This window comes from Oryctolagus cuniculus, chromosome 19 (assembly GCF_051225735.1).
Source record: "Oryctolagus cuniculus isolate XC-2025 breed Fujian yellow rabbit chromosome 19, ASM5122573v1, whole genome shotgun sequence".
Taxonomy (NCBI): Eukaryota; Metazoa; Chordata; class Mammalia; order Lagomorpha; family Leporidae; genus Oryctolagus; species Oryctolagus cuniculus.
The window spans coordinates 64895964-64907977 of NC_142885.1; the positions used below are offsets into that span (position 1 = coordinate 64895964).

General features: G+C 48.7%; 1 protein-coding gene across 6 annotated transcripts in view; it reads right to left on the reverse strand.

Annotated features, from left to right (window-relative positions):
• Nucleotides 1–12014, reverse strand: part of ABAT (4-aminobutyrate aminotransferase) — a 100258-nt gene that overhangs the window by 37123 nt on the left and 51121 nt on the right. For all 6 annotated transcript variants that reach the window (XM_051847393.3, XM_089321234.1, XM_089321235.1 and 3 more), the window contains 3 exons: nt 4548–4645; nt 3004–3033; nt 696–813 (listed from right to left, as the gene is read on the reverse strand). In XM_051847393.3, coding sequence (XP_051703353.1) covers nt 696–813; nt 3004–3033; nt 4548–4645 — 246 coding nt within the window. The remainder of the gene's footprint in view (nt 1–695; nt 814–3003; nt 3034–4547; nt 4646–12014) is intronic.

The window sequence follows — 12014 nt, forward strand, 5'->3', positions numbered from 1 at the left end:
AGCTGCTGTGTGTGTTGGCTGACAATGGCTCCAGCTGCCGCCTTCCCTGGAAAACTGCCCTCGGCATCCAGAAGCCACTTTGCCTAGGACATTACACCTGTTCTCCTCCCTGGCGGCTGATGGCAGTGACTGGCAGGCACAGGGGGACACAGAGGCCAGCACCATGGGCTTGGCTGGGATGCATGCTGGGGTGCAGAGCCCCCAGTGGGATCAGGCCACGGGCAGTCTCTTAGTGAAACCTCATCCTTTTTAGTGTCTTCCTCCTGCTCTGTGCCGTTCCCTTTCTTGTCCTTTCTCCTGAGGGCTCTCCTACCATAAACCCCCGGCATAAATATCCCTACCCTGGCCTCTTCTTCCAGGAAGCCTAACCCAAGACACCTAAATTGCAGACACTGGTCACACAGGCTGGCTATGACTCCTCTGCCAGCTACGTGACCTTCTCCAAGCTTTATTTACCCCTCTGCACAGTGGGGATCTCGACACACGCTGACCCGGCAGGGTTTCGGGGAGGAGTAAATGAGAGAAGATGTGTCACGTGCCTAACGCAGCACTAGTTCCCTTCCTTGGCCCGGAGGGATGTGTGCGGCCACACACAAAGACGTGCCTGCTGGCAGGAGCGGCTAACACCTGGGCAGCCACGACCAAGAGACAGAGAGAGGGGGAGGTGCCTGCGAGGCTGATGTTCCGGCTCTTACCTATGGGGACAGAGGAGATCTGGGAGTAAAGGTCCAGCATCCGGTTGCCATCCACATCCACCAGGTAGTTGCCTCGGCTCTCTTCGTAATTGCAGAAAAAATGCACGGCCTCCGCATTCTGGGGGAGAGAAGAGACAGACTGAGGCCCCGGCCAGGCGCCAGGTGCTGGCCTTCCGGGATTGAGCCTGCATCAGTCGTGGCCTCATTTTTTTTTATAATAATAATTAGTATTTTTTTTTTTATTTTTGACAGGCAGAGTGGACAGTGAGAGAGAGAGACAGAGAGAAAGGTCTTCCTTTGCCGTTGGTTCACCCTCCAATGGCCGCCGCGGCCAGCGCACCGCGCTGATCCGAAGCCAGGAGCCAGGTGCTTCTCCTGGTCTCCCATGGGGTGCAGGGCCCAAGCACTTGGGCCATCCTCCACTGCACTCCCTGGCCACAGCAGAGAGCTGGCCTGGAAGAGGGGCAACCGGGACAGAATCCGGCGCCCTGACCGGGACTAGAACCCGGTGTGCCGGTGCCGCAAGGCGGAGGATTAGCCTAGTGAGCCGCAGTGCTGGCCAGTGGTGGGTCTTTCTTTGGACACAGGGCGGGTATCTTTGAGCACCAGCAATGATGCTTTTTGTTCTAGGGGGAAGTTACGTGGACAGTTTGCTTTCTAACAGCTTCTTAGGCTGTGATTTTGTATTTTATCAATTTTTCTGTATGCGTTTTAATATCATAACATAAAGGGTTGGGCTAAAATCTGGGGTAGATTTTAACAAGATATCCATGGGGAATTGGTTCCAGGCCCCCCCCCCCCCACCGGGAGAGCAAACCCACAGAGGCTCGAATCCCTCTCTGAAATCGCATAATACTTGCATATGATTGACTCACATCCTCCCGTGCACTGTACATCACCTCTGGATAACTTACAATGCCTACTACAGGCAGGCGGAACTTCACAACAGGTCACGTTCCGAGAGATGTGTCACTGGGTGATTCTGTTGCTATGCAAACATCACCGAGTGTACTCACACCAAGTTAGGCAGCCACAGCCTCACCAGGTGATCAATCTTATGAGCCCATCATGGTAAATGCTAGACCTCCATATCAAGGTAGACCTCCATATCACAGGTTACCTGAACCATTGTTATGCAGCATATAACATTGCAATATAAACACAATGTAAATAGTTATTATGCTGAATTGTTTAGGGAAAATGGTAAGAAAACTGTCTGTATATGTTCAGTACAAATGCAGTTTTTAAAATATATTTCTGATCTGTAGCTGGTTGAATCTGCAGCTGGTAGAACCTGTGATATGGAGGGTTAACTTTATATGGTAAGTCTTAGAGCAACACTGGGAAAACTAAAAATATGTGGTAATCATTAAAGAATACTAGGAAATACCCACTTCATGTACATATGAAATATCCACTTAATGTAAAACAAAAAGCATAAGAGAAACGAAGGAGCAGAGATACAAGATATATGGAGAACAAAGAAGTGGTAGACATCAATGCAGCGCCATCAATGTGAACTCTGAATGGACTGGCCCACCTAATTAAAAGTCAGAGATTGTCAGATGGAATAAAAAGAACCAACTATATGCTGTTTGCAAGAAGCACACTGTAGATTCAAGAAGACAAATGGGCTGACTGTAAAGGGATGAATAAGGATACATGATGCACATCGCAACCACAAGAAAGCTGGCAGGATTCATACTAGCATCAGATAAATAGACTCCAAAAAAAAAAAAAAGCCTCTAAAGAGAAACAGTTTATAATGATGAAAGATCAATCCACAAAGAAGAAGTAGCAATTCTAAACATATTTGCACTTAACAACAAAGCCTCAAAATTCACAAAGCAAAAATGGACAGAATCAAAGCAGGAAATAGCTCTACTATAATAGCTGGAGACTTCAGTGGCTGCCATTCGGGGATGGATAAGACGACCAGCAGGCAGAGAGATGATTAGCAAGGGCATAGAAGACTAGGACGAGACTCCAGAGCACTAGACCTACCAAACACCTAGAGAGCGTGCCACTCGGCAGCATCAGAACCCGCACGCCTCTCCACCACATACAGAACCCCCTCCAGGACTGACCGCTGGGCCGTTACAAAACCTCAGAAAATATCAAAGAATTAAAATCACACACGATACAGTTTCCAATCACAGAGGGATGAAAATAGAAATCCGTAATAGAAAGAAATCGGGGAAATTTACTGAACTGCATTTTTTTTAAAGAGCCAGTGCAGATTTGAGTGTCTCTCAGTTACATTGTTACAGAGAAGCCTCAGAAGGAGGGTTGCCCCAGCCCCACTCACCTGGACAATATTCAGCTGTCTCATCAGCTCCTGTGGGCAAGAACAGAGCACTGATCAAGTATACACTCTTGCCAAAAGCGCTGAACGTCATGTGTGTCTCCCCAAGTCATGGGGCTTTCTTCTCCTGCCAACAACTTAATGGCTTAACTTAATAATGAAATGGCTTATTGCCAACAGTTATTATAAATATTTTAATTAATATTAAACAGATGTCAGGAAATGACTCTCTGACCCAGGGAAATTAGCAGTGCAGTGGACAAGATGGCAGGTAAACCAAAACATTTAACACAAGAATGTAAGCTGAAGGAATTTGTCTAGTATCCATAAAAACAGGTGTTCTCTCTCTATTTAGGCAAAAAAGACTATACCTAAACGAGTAGGAATATAAAAGGAAAGTATTAATTTGCATATCAAAGAACCATATGTTATATCTATAATTATAATCCAAACACTGCATAAATTATTTGTGCAATTTCATATAGAAACTGGAAATTAGAAACTAGCTGTTTTCCCATGACAAAGATTTTTACTCTTAAAATAATTCAACATAAAATAAATTTTAGCAATTAGCATTATGAAATTATTTATTTTCACATAAAACACAAAATAGTATTAGTGATAAGTATATGAATAGTTATTCTAAGTATTTTACTACTATTAGACTAAAATTCATTGTCCCAATAGAAATATATATATGAAAAATGTCTCTCCTTTTGTTACCAAAACAATACCAAAATAATACAATCATTCACAGTACCAGAAATATTTCTGGATTTTTAATAGTTGTAATGACAAAAAGAGTATCTTTTGACAGTAACCAAAAAATTACATTGCATGTAAAATCTGAAAAATCTGCAAGGGAAAATAAATTTGCCTTAAAAGGTTTACTCTGTATGTGCTTGCCTGGATTAGAATTCTTTCCTTCATCAGATCCCTCCTCCTCATTCTCCAAGATCAAGTTCAGGGGCACGTGACTGATATCCAGGCCCTGTGCTCACATTCTCCAAGATCAAGTTCAGGGGCACGTGACTGATATCCAGGCCCTGTGCTCATCCCCTCACCAGGTACTTTCACAGTCAGGTGCTCTGACCCAGCCCTTGCCCTGGACTCAAAGCAGGCCAAGTGACTGCTGTGGCCCGCACAATGAGGGGCAGAGACAGAGGGCCAGCGCAGATCCTAGGCCGCCACAGACCTAGCCCGATGACAGCCAGCCGGGTCAAGCTTCCTGGAGGATGACAGGCCCGTGGAGCACAGCCAGGACTAGCACACCCCAGGTCAGCTGACAAACAGCAGCCCCGGGTGCGTGGTAAGCCCAGCAGAGCCAGCGCCTCCTCCGGTCACCCTGGGTGCTACCGAGGCTTTTGTGACTGTTCTGCACAGCTGTGGCACCCCCGTGAAGGTGTGCTGACCTCTCACGGCACACGGCCGGGGCTCACACCCAGGATCCCTAGTGGTGAACTGTGCGGAAGCACCAACGACACAGGTCGCTAAGGTCTGCCGCGTTGTCTCCTTTTCAAAACACCACTCAAGTGTGCTCAGCTCACCTGAGACCGAGGCCCCGGGACTTCCGTCTTCATCAGAGGCCCGTCATAATCAAACTCGATGTCAACTTTGGCTGCGGCTTGACTGATGAGCCTGCATCCTGCAGTGAACACACACGGTGAGAGGCCCTGGGGACAGCAGGTATGAGGACAATTCTGCGCTATCAGGGGGCCCCATGTCCCTAACAGAGCTGGCGTCAGGGCCTCCAGACCACCCCAGACCACCCCAGACCACCCCGGACCCCTGGACACATCCAGGCACTGCAAATTCAGTACAGTCTTAACAGAGAGGAAAACCCAGTGTCATGCTCCTGTCTCACTGGTGTGATGTGAGCTGAGGCCACTTCCTACTGCTTCCAACTGAGCAATTTCAATTTTTAGGATTCATCCTAAGAAAATAATGGGACCAGTGCACATTCATCACAGTCTCATCTGTAACAACAAAGAGGAGATAACCTTAAAGCCCATCAGTGACCCGGCTGCTCCACTTCTGATCCAGCTCCCTGTTAATAGCTTGGGAAGCAGTGGATGAAGCCCCAAGTATCTGGACCCCTGCACCCATGTGGGAGACCTGGAAGAAGCTCCTGGCTTTGTCTCGGCCATTGTGGCCATCTGGGGAGTAAACCAGTGGATGGAAGATCTGTCTCTTCGTGTCTCTCCTTTCTGACTTTGAAGTAAATAAATAAATCTTAAAAAAAAAAGTCCAACACTGGGAGGGAGCCAAGGAGAATATGACTTAGTAAACTATTTTGTACATGTGTTTCTATGAATTGCTTCAAGGCAGAAATTATGAATATTTATGGACCTGAAATGATGCCCATGGTATGAGCATGTGGAAGATAAGATTACAAAAATTTCCAAAATTTTGTAAAAAGTTTAATCTGGGCTGGTGCCGTGGCTCACTAGGCTAACCTTCAAGCTGCGGCACCGGTACTCGGGTTCTAGTCCCAGTTGGGGCACCGGTTCTGTCCCTGTTGCTCCTCTTCCAGGCCAGCTCTCTGCTGTGGCCCAGGGAGTGCAGTGGAGGATGGCCCAAGTGCTTGGGCCCTGCACCCACATGGGAGACCGGGAGGAAAGCACCTGGCTCCTGGCTTTGCATCAGTGCATTGCGCCAGCTGTAGCGGCCATTTGGGGGGGTGAACCAACGGAAGGAAGACCTTTCTCTCTGTCTCTCTCTCTCTCACTAACTCTGCCTGTTAAAATAAATAAATAAATAAATAAATAAAAGTTTAATCTGTATCCCAATGCATATATTGGGCCAGAGTTTCTCAACCCTGCCATGATTGACACATGGGGGAGGATCATCTTTGTGGTGGGGGCTATCCTGGGCATGTTTACCAAGATCCTGCATCTACCCACCCCTGGCTGTGCCCCCAGTCATGACAATCAAAAATCACACAGCAGAGAATGGTCTTCAGTGGTCCCCAGTTAACATTTTTTGTTTAAAACAAAGTGCTGGTCATCAGTCGTTTGTTTGAAACCCATGTCACATTTTTCACACTGGGATGAACTGACAGACGGAGCGTTCCCAGGCTCTGTGCATTGTGCAAACACAGCCCGGCTGAGCCCTGTAGGACACTGTGGAATACGAGGCAAGAGTGGAAGGACTTATATCTGTGACTCAGAAATCCCGGGTGTCCCTGCTCATCTTGGCCCTCCTGGCACACCACTGGCAGGCTGGGAGAGGTTAGCGCCTCTTACTGAGGTTGCCATAGCTTCATCAGACTCGGGGATCAGTAGCTACTTTCCAGAGAGTGACCTCAGATCATCTTTACATACACACATACCTCATAAATGGAATAAAAAGCTACGTATACAATTTTGAAATCCATGAACAGCTTTTTCATAATATGCATTTCCCATTAACTTTTTAAAAAAGATTTACGTGCTCATTTGAAAGGTAGTTACAGAGAGAGAGAGAGAGAGAGAGAGGGAAAGAAAGAGAGAATCTTCCATCTGCTGGTTTACTCCCTTAATGGCTGCAATAGCCAGGCTTGGGCCAGGCCAAAGCCAGGAGCCTGGAATTCCATCCAGGTCTCCCACATAGGTGGCAGGGACCCAAGTTCTTGGACCATCTTCTTCTGTCTTCCAAGGTGCATTAGCAGGGAACTGGATTGGAAGTGCAGTAACCAGGCCTCAAACTGAGACTCATATGGGATGCCAGCGTCCGGCACAGGCAGCAGCTTAACCTGCTGTGCCACACTGCAGGCCCCTGAACTTTTTTCTTAGATGACAATGCTTCCTTCATTTGTTTTCAAAAAGATTTAGTTATTTATTTGAAAGGCCAAGTGACAGAGATAGTGAGAGGGGCCAGCACTGTGGCTCTCTTGGTTAATCCTTCGCCTGAGGCGCCGGCATCCCATATGGGCACCGGTTCTGTCCCGGTTGCTCCTCTTCCAGGCCAGCTCTCTACTGTGGCCTGGGAAGGCAGTGGAAGATGGCCCAGGTGCTTGGGCCCCTGCACCCGCATGGGAGACCAGGAGGAAGCACCTGGCTCCTGGCTTCGGATCAGCGCAGCTCCGGCCGTGGCGGCCATTTGGGGAGTGAATCAACGGAAGGAAGACCTTTCTCTCTGTCTCTCTCTCTCACTGTCTGCAACTCTACCTGCCAAATAAAAAAAATTAAAAAAAAAAAAAGAGATAGTGAGAGAAATACAAAGAGATCTTCCATCTGCTGGTTCACACCCCAAATGGCCACAGTGCCTGGGGTTAGGCCAGCCAGGAGTTGGGATCGATGGGCCACGAGACAGGAATGCCAAGAGCAGGTGCACAGCCAGCAAGTCTGCGCCCAGAGCATCAGCAGCTCCCACCCAGTGCCAGGTCTTTGTGAGTGATGGGTGGCGGAAGGCAAAGGTTGGCAAGACAGGGGTCCTAAAACTCAGAGCCTGGTAAGCTTGTACGTGTCTGCGCTATCGGAGTCAGCCCCTACGTGTGCCAGGCAGGCCCACGTAGGCAAACGAGCCCCTTGTGACACGAGTACTGTTGTTTTCATCTTACAGGCGAGGATCAGAGACTGAAGTCTCACAGTCGGTGAGTTGCAGAACCAGGACAGGAAGCCAAGTTCTTGCAACTCCAATACTTCGGATCTTCCTGAACGTTGACGCTTTGTAGAGCGCGATGACCAAATACCAATATGACGAATGTTGTCTTAATGGTGATATGTAACACCACACGCCCCACCAGAATTAAAAAAAAAAAAACACAAGGACACCTTTTCCTCTATGGCTTTGCTACCAAGTCACACCAGCAGGTGTCCAGGATGCACTGAGCGCTTGGTGAACACCCCAGAATTCCCTGGAGCAGTCCACATGGATTAGCTCGCTTGTCATCATTCCCAGGTAACAGAAAAGGACACAGGCTCGGGGAGACTGCTTACTTCCCCCGAGGACACACCCACAGAGCCAGCAGGTGGCGAAGCAGGAACCGGGCTGGTGCGACCTCTTTCCCCCACACCGTGAATGTCACTGGTGCTATCTTTGATGTCATCTAGTGCTGGTCTCTGAACTGAAACGTTTCTAGCCAAACAACCCTCTTCTCCCAAAGGCAAATTATTACCGGAAGCACAGAAAAGTCTGGATTAATATTGAATGACCCGGCATTTTCATTCATGAATAAAACAGCATCCAGGAGGCGGGGGTGGGGGGCGTGGGGCTGCAGCCCAGCACCCCTGCTCTCAGTGGTGCTCACGATCCCAGCGCCCAAGCCCATCCACAGAGGCAACTTTCTCAAAGCTTCACTTTCTTTTTTTTTTTATGTTTATTTTTATCCACTAGAAAGGCAGAGTGATAGAGACACAGAGATCTTCCACCTGCTGTTTTACTCCACGAATGCCCGCAACCATCAGGGCTGGGCCAGGCCAAAGCCAGGAGCCTGGAACTTTGGTGATGTCTCTTCCATGGGTGGCAGGGGTCCAAGCACTTGAGAGCAGGGTGCACCAGCAGGAAGGTGGGTCAGAAGCAGAGGTGCTGGGACCTGAACCAGCACTCTGATACAGAATGCGGGCAGCCCCAGCAGTGGTTTAACCCGCTCTCCACAGTACCTTTCCCCACAGAGTCCATGTTTAACTCCAAACTGTAAAGTGGCCACCAAACATTTTTTTAAAGGGCAATTTTCTTGCAATATGGGGTAGTGGGCTAAGCCTCTGCCTGTGGCACCAGCAACCTATATAGGCACCAGTTTGTGCCCTGGCTGCTCCTCTTCTGACCCAGCTCTCTGCTATGGCCTGGGAAAGCAGTAGAGGATGGTCTGAGTGCTTGGGCCCCTGCACCCGGGTGGGAGACCCAGAAGAAGCTCCTGGCTTTGGATCAGCTTAGCTCCAGCCGTTGCAGCCATTTGCGGAGTGAACCAGCGGATGGAAGATCTTTCCCTCTGTCTTTCTCTCTCTGTTAACTCTGTCTCTCAAATAAATAAAATCTTTTTTTTTAAAAAAAAGATAATTTATCTTCTTTTAATCGTTTATTTATTTGAAAGGCAGAGTTAGAGAAAGAGAAAGAGAGAGAGAGAGAGAGAGATCTATCTATATACCTATCTGCTGATTCACTCCCCAAATGGCCACAATTGATAGGGCTGGGCCAGGCAGAAGCCAGGAGCCTGAAACCCCATCTGGGTCTCCCATGTGGGTGGCAGGGGCCCAAGTACTAGGTCCACCTTCTGCTGCTTTCCTGGGCACATTAGCAGGGAGCTGGATTGGAAGTGGAGCAGCTAGGACTCCAACTGGTGCTCATTCTGGGATGCAGGCCTCACAGACAGCAGCCTGATCCACTGTGCTAGTCCCCACCCAGCATTTTTAATGTTCTCTTGCTTTTTGCACTGAGAGTAAGGAATGAACGTCACGTTCTTACACAGCAAAGTCAAGGACTTCTACAGGCCTCCTGCAGTTGTTTATTCAACTTTTTAAGAAAAAGTTATCTGGCCCTGAAACTATCTACACCACTTATTTTTTGGTAACATGTTCATTGAAGATGCCAGGGCTGGCGCTGTGGTGTGTATGTACGGCTGCTGCCTGAGGTGCCGGCATCCCATATGGGCGCAGGTTTGAGTCCAAGGTACTCCACTTCTGATCCAGCTCTCTGGAAGAGCAGTGGAGGATAGCCCAGTCCTTGGGCCCCTGCACCCATGTGGGAGACCCAGAAGAAAATCCCAGCTCCTGGCTTCAGATTGGCACAGCTAAGGCCATTGCAGCCATTTGGGGAGTGAACCAGTGGATGGTTTCTCTCCCTCTCTCTCTGCCTCTGCCTCTCTGTAACTGCCTTTCAAATTAGTAAATAAATCTTAAAAAAAAAAAAAAAAAGAAGATCCCAGTAAGCAATGTAGAATAAAGAAGACATGTTTAATTTTTTACCCAGAGATATCCATTTGACACCTGGTCTCCCAGTTTCTGAACCGTATTTGGTAACAGGTGATTATCATTTTTATTTTTGTTTTACATGAAATGGTGCCTTTGGGAACACTGTCTCAGGCCACTGGCCATCATCACAGTTAATGACTTTGTGGGAACCCAGTGGGTAGAGAGACCACGGTGAAGCATCTGGGCACAGTGGCCGTGGTATCAGGCAGTGGCTTCCATCTGGGGCATTCTCTCCCACTGTGAGCTACTCTACAAGGAGGGCCACTCACCGAGGACCCGAGAGTGGCTTCCAGCCAACAGCCCCCAAGGGACTGAGTCCAGCCACGGCCACGTGGGCAAGCTCGGAAGTGGCTCCTCCAGTCCCCAGGCTGGGCCTCCGGATGAGACCATAGCTCTGGCGCCCAGCACCACTGCAGCTTCCCAGAGCTTCAGCCAGACGGCCCAGCTAGGCCACCCCAGATTCCCAATCCACAGGACCCGTGAGATAATAAAGTCTATGAACTTCAGCTGCCAAGCGAGGCCGTGATTGTTATGTGGCAACAGACAATTTATACAGCTCTGTGAGTCCCAGAGCCAGCCGGGCTCTGCTCACAACCTGGCCCAGCCACTTGCCACCTCTGTTACTTTGGGCAAGTTGCTTGATTTCTCTTAGTTTCTCAGTTTCTTACCTGACGGAGTTGTGGAGAAGACTAAATGGGTTAAAAGTAAATTCTACTTCCTATAATTTTAAAAAATTAATTTCCTTTTTTTGTTGTTTGTTTGACAGATAGGGAGACAGAGAAAGAGAGAGAGAGAGAGAGAGAGAGAGAGAGAGAGAGATGGACAGAGAGATCTCTCATCTGCTGCCTTACTCCCTGTCTACAACAGCTAGGGCTGGGCCAGGAACTCAGTCCGCATGGGTGGCAGGGACCCAGCTACTTGAGCCATCACCTCTGCCCCCCAGGGCGCACATTAGCAGGAAGCTGCACTCAGAAGCAGAGCTGGGACTTGATCCAGGCACTGAGATTTGGGCTGTGCACACGCCAAGTGCAGTCTGCACCCCGGGCCAAACACCCACCCCTCCTATCATGCATCGCTCCCCTGTCACTGTTTGCCCATCAGCAGTATTTGACAGGGTACATATTCCTGTATTTTTTCAAACATTATTATAATATTTAAAAACTATATATAGATATGTCAAATGAATAGGCCAAAAGAAAAGAAAAACACCTCGCTGTATGCTTTACAAAATCTGGACTAAGTGTGCCCAAAAAAGACACAATTTCAGCCAAGAAAATGCAGTGGTTAGGAACTCTGTGATGGAGCCATAGCACTGGCCCCTTTTTTGTTTTTTTTCAGATGCAGTCATTGCATTTTGTAAAAAATTTATTTGAGGGGCCGGTGCTGTGGCACAGTGGGTTAAAGCCTCAGCCTGCAGTGTTGGCATCCCACATGGGCGCCGGTTCAAGTCCTGGCTGCTCCACTTCTGATCTGGCTCTCTGCTATGGCCTGGAAAGCAGAGGAAGATGGCCCAAGTGCTTGGGCCCCTGCACCCACGTGGAAGACCTGGAAGCTCCTGGCTCCTGGCTTCAGATCAGACCAGCTCTGGCCGTTGCAGTCATTTGGGGAGTGAATCAGCAGATGGAAGACCTCTCTCTCTCTCTTTCTCTGTAACTCTGTCTTTCAAATAAATAAACACAAATTTTTAAAAAAAATATATTTGAAAGGCAGAGAGCGAGAGAGAGAGAGATCATCCTTCTCCTGGTTCACTTCCCAAATGGCCACAATGGCCAGAGCTGGGCCAATCTGAAGCCAGGAACTTCTTCCAGGTCTCCCACGTGGGTGCAGGGGCCCAAGCACTTGGGCCATCTTCTGCTGCTTTCTCAGGTGCATCAGCAGGGAACTGAACCAGAAGTAGAGCATCCGGGAATCGAACCAGAGCCCATATGGGATGCCGGCACTGCAGGCGGTGACTTTACCTGCTACACCACAGCGCAGGCCCCCTCACATGAGTCTTAACCTGCGGTCTGTCTGTGGCATCTCCTGGGAAGGCTCAGATGTCCTTGAGAATGACCTTTAAAGATGATGCCACAAGAACCACCCCCGTTCGTTCTATCCCTCAGCACTCGGCACATAGTAGGTGCT